At 39.3% G+C, this 20252-nt stretch overlaps 1 protein-coding gene across 1 annotated transcript in view; it reads left to right on the top strand.

The window, feature by feature from the left end:
- GXYLT1 (glucoside xylosyltransferase 1) overlaps positions 1-16636 on the top strand; it is a 58361-nt gene extending 41725 nt beyond the window's left edge. The window contains exon 8 of the mRNA XM_085043434.1: positions 13587-16636. Coding sequence (XP_084899560.1) covers positions 13587-13739 — 153 coding nt within the window. The 3' untranslated portion in view covers positions 13740-16636. The remainder of the gene's footprint in view (positions 1-13586) is intronic.
- The last annotated feature ends 3616 nt before the right edge of the window (positions 16637-20252 follow it).

The following is a 20252-nucleotide window of genomic DNA, read 5'->3' as shown; positions in this document are numbered from 1 at the left end:
GTGTTGGTCTGTGGTTAAAGAGAAATCACTAGATAGTGATATGTGTTCTGCTTCCCTGGCATAAAACCATCCTGTACCAGGGTTTCTGATGCAAATACAAGTGTAATTCTCCTTTTTGTTTTTTGGTTTTTTTTTTGTTTCCCTAGCTAATAAATCTGAAAAATCCACTCTCTATTATTCTTGTTAGTTACTCTTGTTAGTAACCTCTAAGGTGATCTAACAACGATCAGTGAAGTTCGGATTGGACATTAGAAAAACGTTTTTCACCAAGAGGGTGATCAGTCACTAGAACAGGCTCCCCTGAGAAGTGGTCACAGCCCCAAGCCTGCCAGAGCTCAAGGAACATCTGGACAATGCTCTCAGCCTTTTGGTTTAGTTAGTCCTGTGAGGAGGAGGGAGTTGAGCACAATGATCCTTATGGGTCTTTTACAGCTTGAGATATTCTGTGATTTTAAAGCAAATTAGCTTCAGGTCAACTGACTGTTGCAGCATCTACACATTACTTCTGTAGACTATTGCTGATCTGAGAGTTTTGGCTGATCTGTGAATTATGCTGACCTCTGCATCTGCTCCTCAGTCAGCATTTCTAATTCTGGCTGCTGGTGTGTTTCCCAAAGTCCTTTTGATCACAAAAGAAGGCTTTTGTGTAGGTAATACATGATTAAAATAAAAAATATTGAACTTCAGAGACTGATAGAAGGCCCTTCTGCCTTTCATTTCTGGGAAGTAATCCATCTATGCCAACGAAGCTAATTAGGAAGTTTCCACAAGTTACTGTCTTTTCATTTGTGCTCTGTGTATGCTCATAAGTACTGGCTAGACAGCAGCTAGAACAAGTTTCTGCCAAATACTCACATTTGAGATCTGCATTCATTTTCAGCATTGTGGAAACAATATTCTCTGCCTCCCATCTACTGTGATACAGGGTTGAGTAGACACAGAAGGCCAAGTAACTAAATTTCTGGCCAAAGGTAACTGCTGAAGTGTCTCCAGGGAACTACAAGACCTCAGTGCCAGGGAAGGTCATGCAGCAGAGCATCTTGAATGCTGTCATGCAACATGTACAGGACAACAGTCAGGCCCAGCCAGCAGGGGTTAAGGAAAGGAAGGTCCTGCCTGGGCTCCTTTTGTGACAAAGTGATCTACTCAGTAGATGAGGGAAAGGCTGTGGATGTCAGGAGTTCAGTAAAGCCTTGATACTGTCTCCCGTGGTGTTCTCCTGGAGAAACTGACTCCCAGTGGCTTGGACAGCTGCAGTCTTCACTGGATTAGAAGCTGTCTGGATGGGCAGGCCCAGAGAGTGGTGGTGGATGGAATTACATCAAGCTGGCAGCTGGTCACCAGTGGTGCTCTCCAGTGCTCAGGGCTGGGGCCAGTCCTGTTTAATATCTTCACTGGTGATCTGGACAAGGGGAGCAGTCAGTTTGCAGATGACACCAGGTTGGAATGGAGTGTTGATCTGCAGAGGGATCAGGACAGGCTGGATTGATGGGCTTAGTCTCATGGCATGAAGTTCAATAGGGCCCCAGACCAAGTCCTGCACTTGGGTCACAACAACCCCACGCTACAGACTGGTGGCAGAGTGGCTGGCAAGTTGCTCACAGGAAAAGGAGCTGGGAGTTCTGGTTGACAGTGGCTGAACATGAGCCAGCTGTGCCCAGGTGGCCAAGAAGGCCAATGGCATCCTGGCCTGCATCAGCAATAGTGTGGCTAACAGGATCAGGGCAGTGATTGTCCCTCTGTACTCAGCACTGGTGTGGCTACACCTTGAATGCTGTGTCCAGTTCCTCCTGAGAAGGAAGGAGCAGCAGAGACATATGAGGAAGTGACTGCAGCCCCCATTCCTCATCCCCCTTTGCAGGGGTAGAGGAAAGGTAGAATTTGGGAGTGACCTTGAGCCTGGGAAGAAGGGAGGGGTTGGGGGAAGGTGTTTTTAAGATTTGATTTTATTTCTCACTGTCCTACTATGATTTCATTGTTAACAAATTAATTTTTCCCCAGCTCGAGTCTGTTTTGCCTGTGACAGTAACTGGTGATCTCTCCCTGTCCTTATCCTGACCTACAAGCCTTTTGTTCTTTTTTCTCTCCCATGTCCAGCTGAGGAGGGGAGTGATTGAGTGGCTTTTGGTGGGTACCTGCTGTCCAGCCAGGGTCATCCCACTACACTATGTTAATGAAAAACACAGGTCTAGTGACAGTAGCCTTTCTTCACTATTTTCAGTTTGGAATTTTATAAGGAGATGGTGGGAGTAGTTTATGAGTGGATTAAATATTTTTCCTTTGATACTGTCAGGCCTTTTGTTTTCCCTGGGGCCACCTTCACTGAATTCAGAGCTTCCCCTGCCCCATGGCCATGTCTCTCCATGCAGCTCAGCACACCCAACACATGTTGTGCCCCACGCCTTTCTCCATTACATGTGGGGTGAACCTGCAGCATCCCCCAGCCCACCTGCCTCTGACAACAGTGGCTGGTGTGGGCCAAAGTCACGCTGGAGTGGGGCAGGGTGTCAGACCAGCCCTGGATTTAGGGAATGGTGTGAAGCCCCCAGAGATCATGGCTGTGGGTACTGAGGCTCTCTAGCTCCTAGCAACCTCGGGAAGAAGCAGTAATTCCCATCAGATTTCCTCCTCATGCTCCTCTTTTTCTGGTCCATCATATTCTTGAGGGCATCGTTGTTGGACCTTACATGGCAACAGAGTTTTATTCTCTGCTGTTCCTTTTTCATGTGGAGAGTACAATAAAACACTGAGGGTTTTTTTCCTCTGGAAGATGTGGCATTTATGTTTTGTCACTGAAACAGTCATTGTCAATGCCTATTTGGGTCTCTTTCTGCTGGTCTGTTGGGTGTCAAACCAGCTTGCTTTTCAACAGTTTCTGAATTGGTATCTTGCTGCCCTTAGCAGGGTTTATTTACTTTGCATTTTTCAATAATGAAGCAGCTGAAAGTCACCTTTAGTACAGTCCATAAAAGTAACTAACCTTTTGATACCATAGGGCTTTGAATCAAGGGTTTTAAATCAATATTTTCTCTATAAAGTTATTGTTTTTCTTCACCCTGCACTCCATGGACTGAAAATTGGTGGTGTACATTTGGGAATTGTAGAGAACAAAGGATAGGCAAAGAATTAGGGGTTCTGTTCTTTTGGGAAATGCATGAAATTAAGGAAATTAAGTGGCACTATTCTCAATAAAACCTCTAGCATCATTGTTTTCATGCAGTTTTGTTCTTAAATATCTCTTGGGCACTAATTGAAAAAGAAATAGAATTTTATTTTTCAGGATGCAGTGAGATCTCAAACAGCAATTAAAACACAGAATGGTTTGGCAGTCTTTAATAATGTAATTGGTTCTGTGGACAGGAAGAGTTCACAAACTGCTTTGCATTTCTTTCACATTTGGTCTTAATTTTAAGAGACCATTACTGCTTGCAGTCATCTAGGAGCCCTAGATTCAGCAGAATCTCAGGGGAAAGGGAGCACAACAGTGCAACTCTAGTAGCATCAGATGTATGTTTATCTCAGGCTTTATAGTTTGCTTTCTAAATTTGTTATATTAAGAATACTACTACAAGCTGTGTTCTTTGAACTTCTTCATATAAATTTTTGAGAGAAATTACTTGGTGCAAAAGTGAGTTTTGTAAGAATACACATATTAATTTAACATTTTTTTGTGTGTAAATTCAAAACATTGCTGTGGTCTGGAGTAAAACAGAAAGAACATGGCCATGTTTTTGATGCCCAAAGCCTTCATTTTGTTAAAGAAGGTTTTCATAAGGGTTTTTTTTTTTTTTCTGAAAACAGTTGGTGTAATGCTGTAGACTTTCAACTGGTCACTCACTCCAGTGAAATGATACAAACTAAGAAAAATGAAAAAATATCTGCAATTCAATAGCCATGAGAAGTAAGAGATTTCTAAACCTTTTTAGCCTCTATAGCTGTAGAATAAACCTGAATGATACTATTTTGATTTTGTTACTTCAGCAGAAGGAAAAAAAGAGACTTTTCATCCAGATGTTTTCATCCCAGACTGGTGTGAAAGATCACAGTACTGCATTTCTCCAAGGAAGGAGAAGGGCTTTTCCTCTATTCTCTCTTGGACTTAAAGAATGCTGTCAAAATGCCCAGTGAAGGGGGAGAGACAGAAGAGTGCTGAAATGTTCTTCTTCCTTTATATGTTGGGGCTTCCTTCATATATCAGTTTTAGGGTGAAATCTGCCTGCTTTTGGTGGTGTTCTTTGAGTCTGGTTGTTTTCACTAGTCACTGACATCTTAGCTGTTCAAGTAAAATCCAGTTGCTAGTCTCCCCTTGACTGGTATCCTTTTTAATCTCCTCTCTGGATTTGACTGTGTATTCCCTTGTCCCCATGACTGATGGGTTCTGCTGACTGGGCCACTTCCACAGTAAACTGCTCCACCTGGGACTCGTGGTCCTCCCCTGCCAGCATCCTCAGTTCTCTCCACCTGCCTCACACCTTCACCCTACACCTGTGTGTGCCCCAATGGGGTCTGTCCATGACCTGCAGACTCACCATCCCATCCTTAGGGTCACCCTGGTGGGAATGTTTCCACTGTTACTCAGCCTGTTTGCTCAGAGTGTGGCGAGCTGTGATGGAGGCTGCAAACCCACCTGTCTCCTCTCCTTTGCTCCTTATTTGTCTCAACCTCTCCTCATGCATTGCCATCAGCCTAATTCACCAGTTCATGGCAAAAGACAGCTCTTTACTGCTTTATACAATTTCAGCTGCTGGGCATCAACTCTGACAAAAACCAACTGTGAAATAAATGGTGTCTTGACATGGCAGCAGCCCACAAAGTCCAAATGCAATGGCAATGACAAAAGCAGCTCTGCCCAAATTAGGATGGCGATGGCAGCTCCAGCTAGCTAAGGATTCCCTAGAGACAAGCCCGTGACTACCCTTTCAGTCTGGGGTCCTATCCAGATGCTTTTGTAAACTGGAGCCAACTGTAGATTGTAGATCTCTACAGGCTGTTATTAGAGCTATCTGACTTGGTAATGATTGATTGATGTGAACTGGAACAGGCTCCCCAGGGCAGTGGTCGTAGCACCAAACCTGACAGAGATCAAGAAGTGTTTGTTCAGCACTCTCAGGCACATGGTGGGACTCTTGGGGATGTCCTGTGCAGGGCCAGGAGTTGGACTCGATATTTGTGGTCCCTTCCAACTCAGTTTATTCTGTGATTCTGTGATTATTGTTCATTTGTATTGCCAATCATTTAGCAGGCAATTTAGAGGAGCCTCGGTGACTCTTTTGAGCAACAGATAAAGGGAGATGGTGCAAGACTTGGGATGTCAGGCTTATGGAGAGTCCCTCATTCCCTTCAGGACTGAGAAGGGCCATTACACACCTTATTTGCACTTTCAGTTGGTGGCTTTGAAGTCTGTGGTCTTTAAAAGAGGTAGCTTTTCCTCATCTGCTGGGCATGATGATGTTGATTTGGGCATTTGGATATCTGAAATGTGAAGTTTATATTCATAGAACAGAAATTACTTTCCATCACTCTTGTACTGATCAATGCTTCATTTTAAATGTGTTTAAGACAAGTTACTCTCAGGCTTGCTGCGTGCTTCAGGAGTCCCTGGCATCCACTTTCCTAACTCTCGGATCCTCTGCAGCATGTGACAGGCATGCCTGAGGCTGATCTGCTTTTTGAGGTACCCCTGAAGAACTTTCCCAAATAAAGGCCCCTGAAAAGGCTCATTTTCAAATGGCTGCTGACCATGAGGAGGATTTGCACAGTGATGTTGACAGTGGCCCCTGAGCATATTAGGTTTCCTTTTCCTGAGGCGTAATCACTCCTTCTGAGTGGTTTGTCATAACAGTGTTTTAGCCTGAGCTAGTGGGTCTGCCAAATGACATGTCAATATAGTAGCATATAATTATACATATATAGGCTGCCAAATTCTGTACTTTCAAAAATCACAGCCATACTAGTCCCTCCAAAGAAACAACACTCCATGCTTTGTTTTCTCCCTGCAGCTTTTGACAACTTACTCTGAACCCTGGGTCTTCATGTGCCTCTCTAATTTTAGACTCTGTCCATCTAAAGCTCGCCATCATGCATTGTTGGATGACATTGACCTTCCATATAATAGCCTATTTGGAAAGCTTGAGGTAGAGGTGGTTTTCTTGCAGCTTTTGTTCTGAAACATTTGCAGGGCTGTACAGCAGATGGTGCTCTGCTTCCCTTTCTTCTACAGACTGTTGTCATTAGCTAAACTTTTCAAACCAAGGCTGGAGATTATTAATGTTTTCTGCACTGGCTGAGCAATTGGAGCTACATATTTTCAGAGATGGTTTCCTTAGCTATGCACTGATTTTGTTTTAAGGAGCAAGAAAGCATTAAGTCTGTTTGTGGGTTAATTTACAATACTAATCTATCTTCCCAGTGCAGTTAGAGCAGAGAAGTGACTTACATTTATTAAGGTATTATTTTCATGTTTGCAAAACCAGTATTTGTTTCAAATGGGTAATTCTTCACTAAAATGAACGAACCACAAAGGAAAGTACAGATTGAATTTAAACAGTGAATCACTGAAACAATCAGAATCTCTAAATCAAGCAAAGAGTTTCACAGCTTAATTAACCAAAATGTTTATCCAGCAACCTGAAGTTGGATGAAATAAAAATGCGTTCTCTGTTTTTATGCTGAATAGTTGAATTCCTGATCTAGCTCTTTCAGCAGAGTAAATGCTGTTTTCTGACACTTAGCACAGCTGGCCCAGGCTTTCAGTGGCTTGTTTCACAAGTGATAGCTCTTAGATGACTAGCAGTGGTGTGGAAAGTCAAATCCTTTTTGAGGATTTGGTGAGATACAGCACCATAAGCTTTGAAATATTGCAGACTGCAGTAATACCATAGTAATCTTCAACAGCATTAACAGCTTAAACAGACAAGCCTATATAAATTGGTTTAAAATCAATCAGGTAGAGAACTTCACTAATTCAAATTAATAACTCCATGGGCTGTATTGTGAATGAACAGATTTTGCAAATTAGGAAGTAAAAGCATGATACAAGGCTCATGGAAATCAGAGTAAATACTTTCATTAGCATTACTGTGCCTACATTATCCTCTTACCTGGATTTCTGTGACAAAGATACCAAGAATACTGAAGCACAATAGGTAACTTGCTCATGTGGACAATTTTTCTCTATTTGCTATTATTTTATGCTATTACCTATTTCACTCTGTGACAATGTACTTGATAAAGAATGTGTTGCTCTTTATGTGGTGTTAGAGCTGAGAACACCAGTCATTCACCTGAGCCAGTAGTAGATGCTGTGTAAACATGAACTGAAAGGACAGTGCCTGACCTTACTGCCCAGCATTTTGCCACTGGGAGGCTGTCTTGTGAACAGTCTTTCTATAGGAAATTGTTCTCTGAAATTCTGTGATTCTATATATAGTATTTCAGATAGGGATCTCTACATTTGTAATCCAATCAGAAAAAAAAAAAAATTAACGGTTTTCTTCTTTCAGAATCTCGGAGTCAGTCTACCTATGAAAAGACAAAGCAAAATTCTATTTTTGTTAGTTGATACCTACTTGTTAGCAAAGTATATATCTCTTAAGTAGATCCAATGTGACTGTTCCCCACAGAAGATTTTATTTTCTAAAAATAAACTTTTTTTTTTTCTTTTAAATTGCAAGGAAGGGTGGTATGAAGAGCAACAATAAAGGGATCAAAATATGTTTTGTCTTTTCAAGACTATTAAAAAAATTGCTAAATTTGTTTTTCTGGCTTGGAGAACATTTTCCCCAAGCTATTACCTAAGAAATGTGTCTTCAAATTCAGGGAAAGTGAACTATTAAATAGAAATGTATTGCATCATGTGGTTTATCCTTGAATTAGAGATATGAGGAACAAGACATATGGAACAAAAATAAAGAGAGGAGATAAATTTCTTCTCCATTTTAACATGGCTTCATATAGACTTATGAGGTGATGTGTTACACCAGTGTATAATTTCAACACTCTGGGGAACTGGACAGCTGACTTAGACAACTCAGGTTAAGGTAAGATCAATCTGGACTGGCAACAGATGGAACATGGGGAAAGAAATATGGAATTTCAGAGTGTGGGAGGTGGCAGAAATTAATCAGACATTGAATTCATTGCATAGGGTTTGACTGGGACTGAAGTGGCCAGAATTCTCTCCACTGCTTGGCTGTCATTGAAACCAGCTGAAATACAGTAAAAGTTACATATCTCATATACAAGCTGCACCATGGCCCTCAAAGAAAGTACTAAATGGATAGAGTGCCTCTGTCACCCACAAAAGAAATTTTGTGGACATAGAGAAGGGAAATCTGATTCCCTTTGAGGCCCCTTGAATTCAGTGCCAATATGTTTTAATCCAGCAGAAAATGCTGATAAGTTTATTCTTCCTTCCTCAGTTGATTTGATGAAAATTAACTTTCAGCATTCACATCTGATCAAATCACAAGCTAAAACTATGTGCAAGCATGAAAAAGATGATGCCTTATTCCATAAATACACACTTGGCTGTAACTTTCAAATTATGTTAACAGAGTTCACACAGCATTAGTCAAATCCCTGTCATTAAGAAATGGTATTTCATAAGAAAGCTGATAATAGGATACAAATATCCTAAAATTATTAGATGATGACTTGTTAATGGGAATTCCTTTTTGTCATAACCAGTGATTTTCAGTTTACTCTAACAAAGATGATCTCTCTGATGGGAGATGGTAGTAGAATAAAAATCTGGAAATGGTGTAAAAAAAAGAAGCTAAAGATTGCATAATAGATTCAATGATTTTGTAGAACCAGGGTGATTCAATTTTAAAGACATTTTTGGGGAAAATAAGATAATTCTAAGGCAGAGCCTGTGCCACTGCACACTGCGTAGGTGTCAAAGCCCCTCTCCTACTCTTCTCTCCTGTGGGCATGCGATGTCTCTCTTTCAAAGCATCACTGAAATCCAAACCAGCTTTGTTCAGGAAGCTTTCTGCCCCCCTGGAGCAAGAGCGGTGGCTGGCAGTCTGACCACACTTCAGGCAATGGCAAAGGTCTCAGGGAAAGTTCTCTTACAATTGCTGAGAAAACTATTGAAGTGTTAAGATTTTTTTTTGAGGGATTGAAAGACCATTTTTCACCAAGTCCAATTATTTGAGCTGACCGATATACCAGCACGCCTCTCTCATAAAAATTTTAATTTTAGCTTTGTAAGGATAGGTCACAATTTCTGGGTCTTGTCTTTTTTTGTTTTGGGTATACTACATTAAGTAAATATAGGTTTCACTGGCAATTTTCATGTGTATTTGTGCACTAGTAGCATAACACAATGTTTGTGAGGGCAAAAGAAATGTACCTTCAAATTGCCATAGGAATGTTCCCTGCTCTTTGATGCTCCATTGCAGCACCTATGAGGGCTCAAGAGATGGGTTTCTCTTTACAGCCTGCACACACAAATAGTGTTGGTACATCTGTCTTCCTCAACGGAAGTTAGCTGCACTCCTTTCATTAGTTGGCTTTAATGTAGGAGAAGGAATGTCACCTAAATGATTTTGGCTCCTGAGTGAAAACCTATATGATTTTTGAAAGAAAAACACTGTATTCACTGAATGTCAAAGCTGTGATTAAAAAGCAAAAAGCTGACATGCTGACATGGATACCACTGTAATAGGGTATGTCTCAGTGGGAACCCACTGCCACCATCAGCTCTTTATGATTTCTGTGTTGCTAATATGGTTTGAAATGCACCACTAGGAATACTGTTGCATATCAGACTATCTTATTTCATAAATTATTACTATATTACCCTTTAAATGTCCCAGTGAGTACAGCAGCATCAAAATATGATGTAAAAACAATAAAACCATGCAAACAGCTATTATTGAACTGCTAGATATGTACAACATTTTATTTATACCTTTCTCTTTGTTTTTATCCTGAATAAATTAACAGTTTGCAACAGATAGGGTCATTCAACCACCTCTGTGATACCCATGCTTCTGAATTGGAACCAGGTAGCTAATTACTACTGGTAATGTGTTGTGACAAGCTTTAAGAGTGGGTAAACTGGAGAATGACTTTTGATATTCAAATTTCATCTCTTTTCCATATTCTGCTGCTGGCACTTACAAAGGAAGATGTATAATGTGTTTCATCATGCTCGTGGAAGGGCTGAAAACTCACACATATTCCTTCTCAGCTCTCCATCTACAAGCCAGTTGAAGCAAACTTTTTGCAAGAAAGATGAAAAAAAATATATACGAAAAGTCATATTTTCTCGTTTTCAGGAAATCATGGAGGATGGTACTGCAGAAGCCAAAACCTCTGTGGGAAGGAGAAGGTTCATCAGTCAGTGCTTGTGTCCTTAGCCTGACTGAGCCTGTGGCCACACAAAACCTGCCAATTCTATTTCATGTGAAATTCTGCAATTTAAAACAAATTCCTATTCTGAGCAAACATGTCAAAATTATTTTAATTAAAATAAAGATTATGGATAATTTAATTTTGAATTGTGGCTTCCATAGTTTTCCTTTATGCTGTGTTATTAAGTCACTTTCAATATTTGAAAAGGAGTTCATTCAAAAAAATATATTCTCCTCCAAAAAATTGAAAATGTTCTGTTGTTCCTTATCAGAAAGAATTTTTCAAGGGAAATTAGAGTCACGTATTGTTGAAATAATCAATTACACCACTCACCAGTCAGCATTTTCCAATGCAGAAATGCTGTATCATAAGATCTATGAGTGTATCATTTATTCAGAATAATTTCAATAAAAGCAGGAAGGTTAAGATTTATATGATTTGTCTGAAGGTGAGAAGTTCTATTTAAAACTGTGTCAAAGTTCATTTGGGAGATAATGTCTGATCTCTACAGATAGACCAGAATATAAATAATGTCCTGGCAGACAATATTAATAATGTCTTTGACAGAGACATCATTAATAATCACAGTTTATATGGCTACAACTCCAAAATAAAAGGTTATCATGGTGCAATAAACAAAGAAGTAAACTCAACTAGTTTATGACTTCATTAAAGTGGTGAGCTATAATCTCTACCTTGCAATCAGCAAATGCAAATGCTCTATTTGTAGTGCTGCCAGCTTTATTTAACGTGTAACTTTCTCTTCAGAGGGGGGAAGCTTGTCCTATTTTTCTTGCATTTCAGTGCACTGAAAGTTTATTCTTTGGAAATATACTAATAACACAGAACTAAAACTGGGATTATGATGTATCTGATGCCCTTTTTGTACATTTATGATGTGCCTCAAGAAATAGCACTGCTTGCAAAATACAAAAGGGCTTAAAAGAATGTAGTTGTCATGACAGTATATGTGTCCAGATTGCAAGCCAGAAAACTGTCACTGATAGTTGGGATATAATTGACCACAGTGTATGATAAGCACATTATTGATTGATTAATGTGACCCAGTTTTATTTGAAATGTCAAAGGGGAAAATTGAGTTGTCACTTTATATCATGTTCTTTTTTGAGTAGCAGATAAATACTATAATTAATGATTTTTCACGAAGGTTATCTAAAAAATTTAGGGAATATTAAACATCACATTATTCACAGCAACCATGGGTGAATATATTATTGATGAATATTGATAAATCTCTGCTTATATGAAACAGGCACCAAAAGAAGTTCACACACTTTAATACTGCTTTTTAATAAGACAGTTCTTCTGATTACTTTTTAAAAAATCATTTAACTGGGCGAATTGTCTCCATTCACCAAATTCCTTTTACAATTTAGTAAGGTTTTATTCATCCATGGCAGACTGGAATATTGAATTAGAAGGTTTAAGTTTGCTTCTGTTGAAGTAAATTTTGAAACTCCTGTTCTCTATAGAAAGATTGATAGTTGACACATGCCTTGATACCTTTTTTCACTGTTTACACAATAGAGCCTTGAATTTTCTTAGGTAGTTGAAAAATTGTGCTTTAACAAATGAATTTCCAAAAAACTTTCTTAGCCTTGAAGTAGATCTCTAGGAATCCTCCAAGCTATTATGGATAAAGCAAAGCAAAAAAACATCTGCAGCAAGACACTGAATCTTTATCACTTACCATTTGCCTAAAGTATACCTGCAAATGGAGCTCCCTGTCACTAGGAGACTAATTTGCCAGAAAATGCAAAGTGTCCAGCATTTTGGAGGAAAAGGAAAAAAAAAATCAAGAGTCAGAAGTTTAACTGAATTGTTTCAACTTTCATATTTAATTTTGGCAAATTTTGGATTTGTGTCATGTCTTTCAGGTCAGATATTGTTTGGACTTCATAGTAACATAATAAATTAGGTTGATTGTGATACCTTATCATGTCCTATGAAGTCCCTGTGTGTCCAAATTTCTTTTGATGCTTTGAATTCTTGATATCAGTTCAGCTGTGTAAATGCAGGATTCTTGTGCAACCTCAACTCCCCCATCTTGGACATGGGGTTCCAGTTGTGACACTTGAACCCTGGGAGATAGGTACCCTCCAGGATCAACACCCACTAGGCAGCTGGGATCCCCCAGGGCTCCTCAGGTAGCTCTGAGCACCTGCATTCAGGTGCAGAGCTGAGCCCTAAAGTGTCTATAGTAGAGTGGGCTTAATCCTCCTTTTCTCATTTGGGTGTATTGACTAAAACTGCAGAGATGAAATGGAATCTTGGCCACCTAGTTCACATGTAAATATGTATTTGTAGGCATCCAGATTCTCATGTTTTAATCTGGGGCTGAATTCCAACCTTTGTAATGTGGGGAAACATTTTTCAGACTAACATGAATCACTGGAAGAGTGTTCTGGTTCGTCTGTCATAATTTTAAAAACTGTGGGGCTTGTCTCTTTTGGCACTATCCTTGTGAAAGAAGCCATCAGAAGAGGGAGTGCATTAGTGGATAAGCCAAATTTACCACAATGCATTTTAAATTTTCTTAGGTTATCAGTTTTTCCAAAGCAAAAAATACCAGGTAGAGGTTTGCTAACTTGTTATCTAAAAAACAAAGCCCAATCAGTCTTCCTTCTCAAATCCTTTCAGAGTGTTGACATGCTAGGTCACACTCCATCCTCCAGTTCAGTACTACACAATTAACATAGTCTTGAGTTGTGGGTCTGGGAGAAGCTTCATTTTCCACCTAAGACTGAATGAGGAAGGACTGAGCAAAATCTCAGCCTCTCTCAACTAGTTAATGCAGCAAACATGGCACACAGGGGCCAGAGAGTAAGCAGGAATCAGTGAATTAATTGCTATTCTTATCCTCTATCCTCCACCAGGCTTGGACATAATTACAGAAGGCATCATTATGGTCCAGGAGTTATGTTATCTGGTAGGATAAAGCTTTTCCTTATCAGAGTGATGCCTCAATTGCAGCCCAGCCTACAAGTTATGGTGAAGATTATGAGGATCACTGATACTGCTGCATTGGAGTAGAGATGTCACTGATGGAAACCAGGAAAAAGCACAAAGGCCAGGTCTGTTTCTCTTAACCCTGAATCACCTCATCATCACCCCTCAATCATCTGCAGCAAAGTCGAAGGAATTGCCCCAGGATATTCTCCCAAATAACTGATGCCATTTCTATTTCTCTGTATTTCCAGCAGTGGGATGTTTGCATGCAAGCACGTGTGCAGGAGTGGTCAGCAAATGGAGCACAGGACCCCGTGGGTGGGAAGGGACACCAGAGGCACACCTCACACAGCCTCCTCCCAGGTGAGCTGGTGAACAGACTGGTGAGAGCAAACAAGTGCTGATTCTGCCTCTGAACTCGATCTTCAGGAGCCAACCTGCCATAAAGCTTCTTAATCTTCCAAAGGGTTGGAAAACAAAATCGTATCTTTCTAAAGGACAACCAGTTGTTTGACACAGTTGTACACTCAGGGTAATGTTTTGAGCAAATGTTTAATTACAAAAGGATGGTGCCTAAATTGCCATAATTAATCTGAACCAGTGCTAGAGTTCACAGCAGCCAAGACTTGTTACACTGGTGAATCACTCTCATTGAAATACTCTGTGCTTAAATAGCAGGAAAAGCTGCTATTAGAAATCTCTGTAATAGCTTTTATGAAAGCTATGGCTAATTTAGAGCCCAATTAAACCCAGAAATCCAATTATTTCTGAATAACATAATTGGAAAAAAGTAACTAGCATTGTAAGTATGCAGTAGCTATTATGGAAGATGCTTTAATAAAAGAAGATCAGCTCTGAGCCACAGAAAAGATATGTTCTTATCACAAGGATGGTCTGAAAATTTCAAAATTCTTCTATTTTCACTGCTTTGCAGTTAGGGCATATAAACCTTGGTGCTCTGTAACTGCTATTACATGCATTTCATGGGTCCAATTGGAGAGCAGATAAAAGATGCTGGAGCAGAGCCTTTTATATAGGTGCTTGAACAATCTCTGTTGAATGATACAGTAATTGTAATGATTAATTAGCTGTGGGTGTGATTGTGAGTTTGGCCACCTACACACATGAAAAGGATAGAGAAAATAAGGCAGACCATGCTCCTACCACAGACTGACAGTTTTGCTCCTGATGGGAAAGAGAATGGCTTTTAGGCTGCCCATGGCTTTGCTGCTGTCCTGGTGGGCAGTGGTGGAAATCCACCCCTGAACTGCTGCCTCTGTAGCTCTTGGCTGCAGCTGGTGAACCCACAGGACCACTGACCCTGTAGTATGTTTGACTCAGCTCTGCAGGGCCTTAGCAAGGGTAGTACTGTAACATCCTGCTGCTCCTTGAACGCCCCCTTAGGCAGGCAGAATGGAGAACTTCTGCTTTCTCAACGTTGTAGGAGACACTACCTCCAGTTTTGTGCATTTGGGACTTTTCATGGGTTATAGGTATGGATGGATGAGGAGGAATTTTGATGGCATTGTAAAATACTTCATAAACTCAGGGGCAGAATTTTGCTTTCACATTTCATGGAGGTAGGTGAAGCCGAGGTTCATTTCACCCAACTTAGCTATTTGCAGTAACTGTATGTTTTTTTAACCCCAAAGCAACAGTTCAACTTTCAATTACTATTTAGGAGAAATTGCCCTCTTGAATCAACTGGAGTTTTGTTTGAGTGAATATGTTGTTTGTTCAAATTTAGCTTACTGATTTTATTGCAATCTGTGTTGAGAAAGACAGCATGAATAAAGTGCTGACCCTAAAGGAAAGCAGAAGGAGGAGAAGGAATGGCCTGCTGAAGGAGTAAGGATTTTCAAATTGCTATGTATGTTAATCATCTCGTCTGCTCACTTGTATGCAAGGAAAAAGATATTTCATTAAGTGGTTTTGTTCCATTACATACATACTTGCTAAAGAAACAAATAACTTCAAATTAGTAGAGGGCTGGTGCAACAAGGTTATCAGCTCAACACTGTGCATACAGCTTCAAACAGAGTATCTCCCAGTTTGATGAAGTTCAAGGTCATTCAAGACAAAAGACAATTTTTTTAAGACATCTGCGTTATGAGCACTTAAAAAGCTATCTGTACAGATCTGGCAGAAGGAATTTATAATTTCAGTTCTGGAAACCCAATAAAAGAAATGAAATAAACTCCAACTCCAAAGTGTAAATTAAGAAAAGAAAGGGCTTGTTTTCCATATAAGCTCCTTGCTATTTGACATGCTTAGACACAGTAACTTTGTTTCATATGTGTTGGAAAATAATTGCCCTGAAGGGAATTGGATATATAAAACATAAGGTGCTAGTTTTATATTTTGATTTTAGAAAGTTAGTAGATGTTTAGTATTGACAAAAATAACTTACTGTGTGCTGTTTAAGAACAGAGCTCATGATCCCAATTTACGACCATTTTGGCTAGAAAAGTATGTTTTTGTTAATGATGCTTTCAGCATGAGGGAATCTTTGAAAACTGCATTTGAAAATATCAAGGTTAGATGAAAGATTTCTCCAAAAATGGTCAAATCAGTGACCAGGGAAAGGTTGCACAAATATAGTGCATTAGCACTGCCGCCTTGGCAAACCAACTAAAGAAATAATCTCAGAGAAACTGAATGATTCTGCTACTGCAAAGCATAATGATTTGTGTAGTTAGAGAAACTCAGCCAGAATCCAGTTTGAGTGAATTATAGGTCTTTATAACCAAGTACTTAGTTGAATTTTTTTTTAATTTGGTTTTACCATCATGTCAAATTTATATGTTTGAGGTATAATTATCCAGTCTGATTACGAAAAAATTACTTTAGTTTAAAAATATAAATTAACATAAAATGACAAGCATTAAAAGTTAATATCAACTCAATGTTCATTCTTTTGCATTCAAATGAGTCTTATTAAGTTATTATGTCCATCTAAATATCAGTATAATTTTCAAGTAATACACAATGTGCTCTGTAATCTGCCTCTCTCTTTAGCCCTCCATTAGCTCTATTGTTTCTCTACAGTTTGTTACTCCAATAAACCATTTTAGAATTACATTGTTTCATTTTTCACATAAAGTGCATAATTTGAGTTTAGAATTACAATTTTGATACTCCCTAGGCCTTTAGTAACCATGTGTTGACTCCATATATACTGGTACAGCCCATGGTCTTTCTTTGAAATGCACATAAAGAAGTAATAACTGAATTTCAACAAGCAAATCAACCCAATTGGTTTAGAATTATGATGCTTGGCTTTCTAATGCATATTCAAAGTGGTAGAAAAGAAAGTATGAAATTTAATTGTATCATAAAACTGTCATGAGAAAATATATACTGAATATCAAGCAGGATTACATTTCTTCAGCAGTGATTATCTGTGGAGAACTTTTTTATTTAAAGAATTGCTGCATTTCTAATGCTGTGTTTCTGGTCAGAGAACAGTTTTAAGAACTTAATCACTGAAAAAGTTGACAAAATACAATGCATTTGGTTCATCCTCTAGAGTTGAATGTTTCTGCACAAAGTCTGTTATTAATTTCTGTTTAGTACAAAAGGCAGAATAGTGAAAAAAGGAAAACAGCTCCTACAGTGTTTTCTGTTTTTACAGCAGTAGCACAAGCCCAGTAGCAGTCTGGAAGCTACAAAACCAGAGAGCTATTGCCTGATATCCGCAAGGGCCCTTTGGACTATTTGTATTATTTATTTGACAGAGAGCATAATAATAAAATTTATACTCTACCCCATTACATGTGGAAACACACCTTATCATAATTTCTATCACAATGCCAGCAATTCATTTTATGCACACACATGAACTCAGCCATTGAAACTATTTTTTATCTTCACACCTCTTTAAGAAACTAAACTTAATGTCTGATATATACGAAGTAGAATTATTGTGTACAACATGGCATGTGTACACATATGTATCCACCAAGACATCTTTAAAAAATGAGTTTTCATATTTTAGTATTGTGTTTTTACATCTGCCAATGGACATGCTGCATGAAACAGACTCAAATGTCTTGGAGTCCAGGGAAACAATCCTGAGCTACTTGCATGGTCTTTAAACTGAGTCCTGCCTGTTACTACTGATTTCACCAACCTGAAGATGGAGATGAGCCCATTAGGGAATCAGTAAGTTAAATTTACTGATCATGCTTCCAGTTACATACATTGAAGTGCATAACTAGTTAGTACAATCTACTATGATGACAACTAGTGATCCAAACCCATTAAAGAATGATGTTGTGCCTTCCCATTGCATCAGAACTAGGTTTAAAGAAAAGAAGATACTGTACTCCTCATTATTCCTCTAGTCATTTTTTTATGAAACAAGAAACTCTGCTGTGGAGTCAGTATTTGTAGGCTACTTGCTCTTTTTTATTTTTCCTTTCTTAAGAGACAGATATCATTCCTGTACAGTTTTTGTGTATGACAGTATTGAGAAGACGTTCTTTACTGCCAGTGCCTTAATCTCAAAAGCACAGGATTCAGTTTGAAAATCTGCCCAAGTAACCTTTTGTTATGTGATGCCTTTCTTCTCTTCCCAATAGGGACAGACGGCAGTGGAGAAGTTGTATTTGTTGTGTCCAAATCTGCTTCCAGAGCCTATTGAAAATAGAAGGAGCAGGAGTGCATAAAGGCATTCTCTGTGCTGTTCACAAAGAAGTAAAACCTGAATTGAAGTCTTTGGTCCAGCTGATGCTGACACAGTGAAGTTTGCATCGGGCAGAAACAAAAATCCCTCACAAAGAAAATTCCTACATGAATTTGCAGGAAGACACTTATGAGGAACGCTGGCATCTGTTCTCGTAGCTGAGAAGTCTTCTCATTGCCTGCCAGTGACCTTGTAAATGACCCCTGTGAACTGTGGGAGGTACAGTGAATACCCTGATATGCAAAACTGGCTGACCAAAAAAAGAACAATTTAGTCAGTGATGATCTTGACCTCACAGGCAGAGATCAGTGTGTTCATAATAAGAGGGTTAACTAGTTTGCATAATTTTCTCCTGACAGTGATTTTTATTACTTGAACTTGCAGGCTGGCCATGCCTAATCAAGTGCCTTGGGTGTTTAGACCCCTGTGGGATGTATTCAGTGGTGAAATTTCTCATATGGTCTTTGCTTTTCACAGTATGCACAGTCTCCCTGTCAAATCAATGAAAAACAATACCCAATTCTGGGACACATGGGTGCTTCTACCCTCAGGCCACTGCTTAAAATCCTGCACACTGTCCAGTCCTATTCTGCTCCAAAGACTGTTACCAAGTGACAGATCTCTGGTGGCCTGGTTTCACTGAGCAACTTGTATCAGCCCTTTTCTAGGGAAAAGATGCTTACATGGCTGCTGACAGATGCCAGAGTTCCTCATAAGTGTCTTCCTGCAAATGCATGTACCAATTTTTTTCATGAGGGATTTTTGTTTCTGCCTGACGTGAACTGTACTCCTCATTATTTCTCTAGGCATTTTTTTGTCAAGCAAGAAGCTCTACTGTGGAGTCAGTATTTGTAGGCTACTTGCTTTGGGGTTGAAATGGCAAGTGTGTGCTAACAGAGGTGTTGGAGAACTTTCTTAGTACATCCCCAAAGAAATCCATTCTTGCACACTATTTTCAGACATTCCTCCACTCCCCATGTCTATGAGAGAGGAGACACAAAAAGACTCATTTTTCTTCCCACAGTTGGAGTTGGATGCTTTTTTTTGTGCAAGTCTTTGCCATGAGTTTCAGCAGACCCAGGGCAGTGTGGTGGGCTAGTGAGCCAATGCACTTGTTAGCTGGAAAAAGACTCTCTTTAAGCTTCCTTAAGAGCAAACCACAAACCATTACCAGCGCAACAGAGTTACAGAAACTGCCTTATTTGTTAAAAGTGTGCTAGTGTGCTTGATTACATTTACATTCATAGTTAATTGCTGGCACTGCTGAACATATGAAAAGATAATTATGACAATGGTGCTGGTTATTTTTAAATGGCTATATGAATATACATTTTTTAAATGACAACGTTAAGTGCCATGTCTTTATCAAATGAAAAATGTATGTCTGCTATTCATTCATTAGTGAAAAATTTGCATCCACAGTAAAATATTTGGCTTTCACTGAAAGAAGATTCATTACTCTTCTGAAGCAAAAGTGCAGAATGAAGTGGAAATATTCTCTGAGTTTTTGTTGGCAGTGTGTTAAAACAGTGAGTAACGCAGCTGGGAGTGCTGAGGACTCTGAAGATTCCTAGTGCCTAGAACCCAGATGTTGTTCATGCCTCTGCTACTCCCATTAGCAGAAGGTAAATGTGTTTGTGTAAAGAAAGGGCACACAGACCACTCCATGTGTATTGAATTTTTAAAAATATACAATTGAAAATATACACAGAGACCTGTTTCAAAGCATACTAGCAGGGCACTGAAAGTTGTGGTCTGAGACTCTCTTAAGCTCCTTACTTCTTAATCTGCTGTCAAAAAGATTTCTGACTCTGCTTTTGGTGCAATGCAAGAGTTAGAAGGTTGAGTGATAAGACTTCTGATCTCTCTGTCACAGATATGGACACTGACCCAAAGGGAAAAGGTGTGTGTGTGTGTATTCAGCTTAGGAAAACAACTTCATTGCCCAGCAAGAGGAAATGAAGAAATCTGTGAATATGCATGTTTCAAAGAGTGTAATTGAATTTTTTGTGACTCTCAGGCAGGAAAATTAGCAAAATAGAAGAGATGAACAGTAAGTGCGTAGGGTGGGGGAACACCATGCTGGACGATGATGGAAAGGATCTCCAGCAGTGTGATCTCTATTTGCAATGCTAATTTCCTACCCTGGAGCCTCCGAGCAGCAGTAACTTAAAAAATGTTCTTCAAAAATCTCTTTCTTCATGTGCACTGAACTGACATGGAGCAGAGA

This window comes from Lichenostomus cassidix, chromosome 1Aa, assembly GCF_008360975.1.
Source record: "Lichenostomus cassidix isolate B80296 chromosome 1Aa, HeHo_3.0, whole genome shotgun sequence".
Lineage (NCBI taxonomy): Eukaryota > Metazoa > Chordata > Aves > Passeriformes > Meliphagidae > Lichenostomus > Lichenostomus cassidix.
The sequence above is the reverse complement of the archived record's forward strand: the minus strand, read 5'-3'. Positions and strand labels throughout refer to the sequence as shown.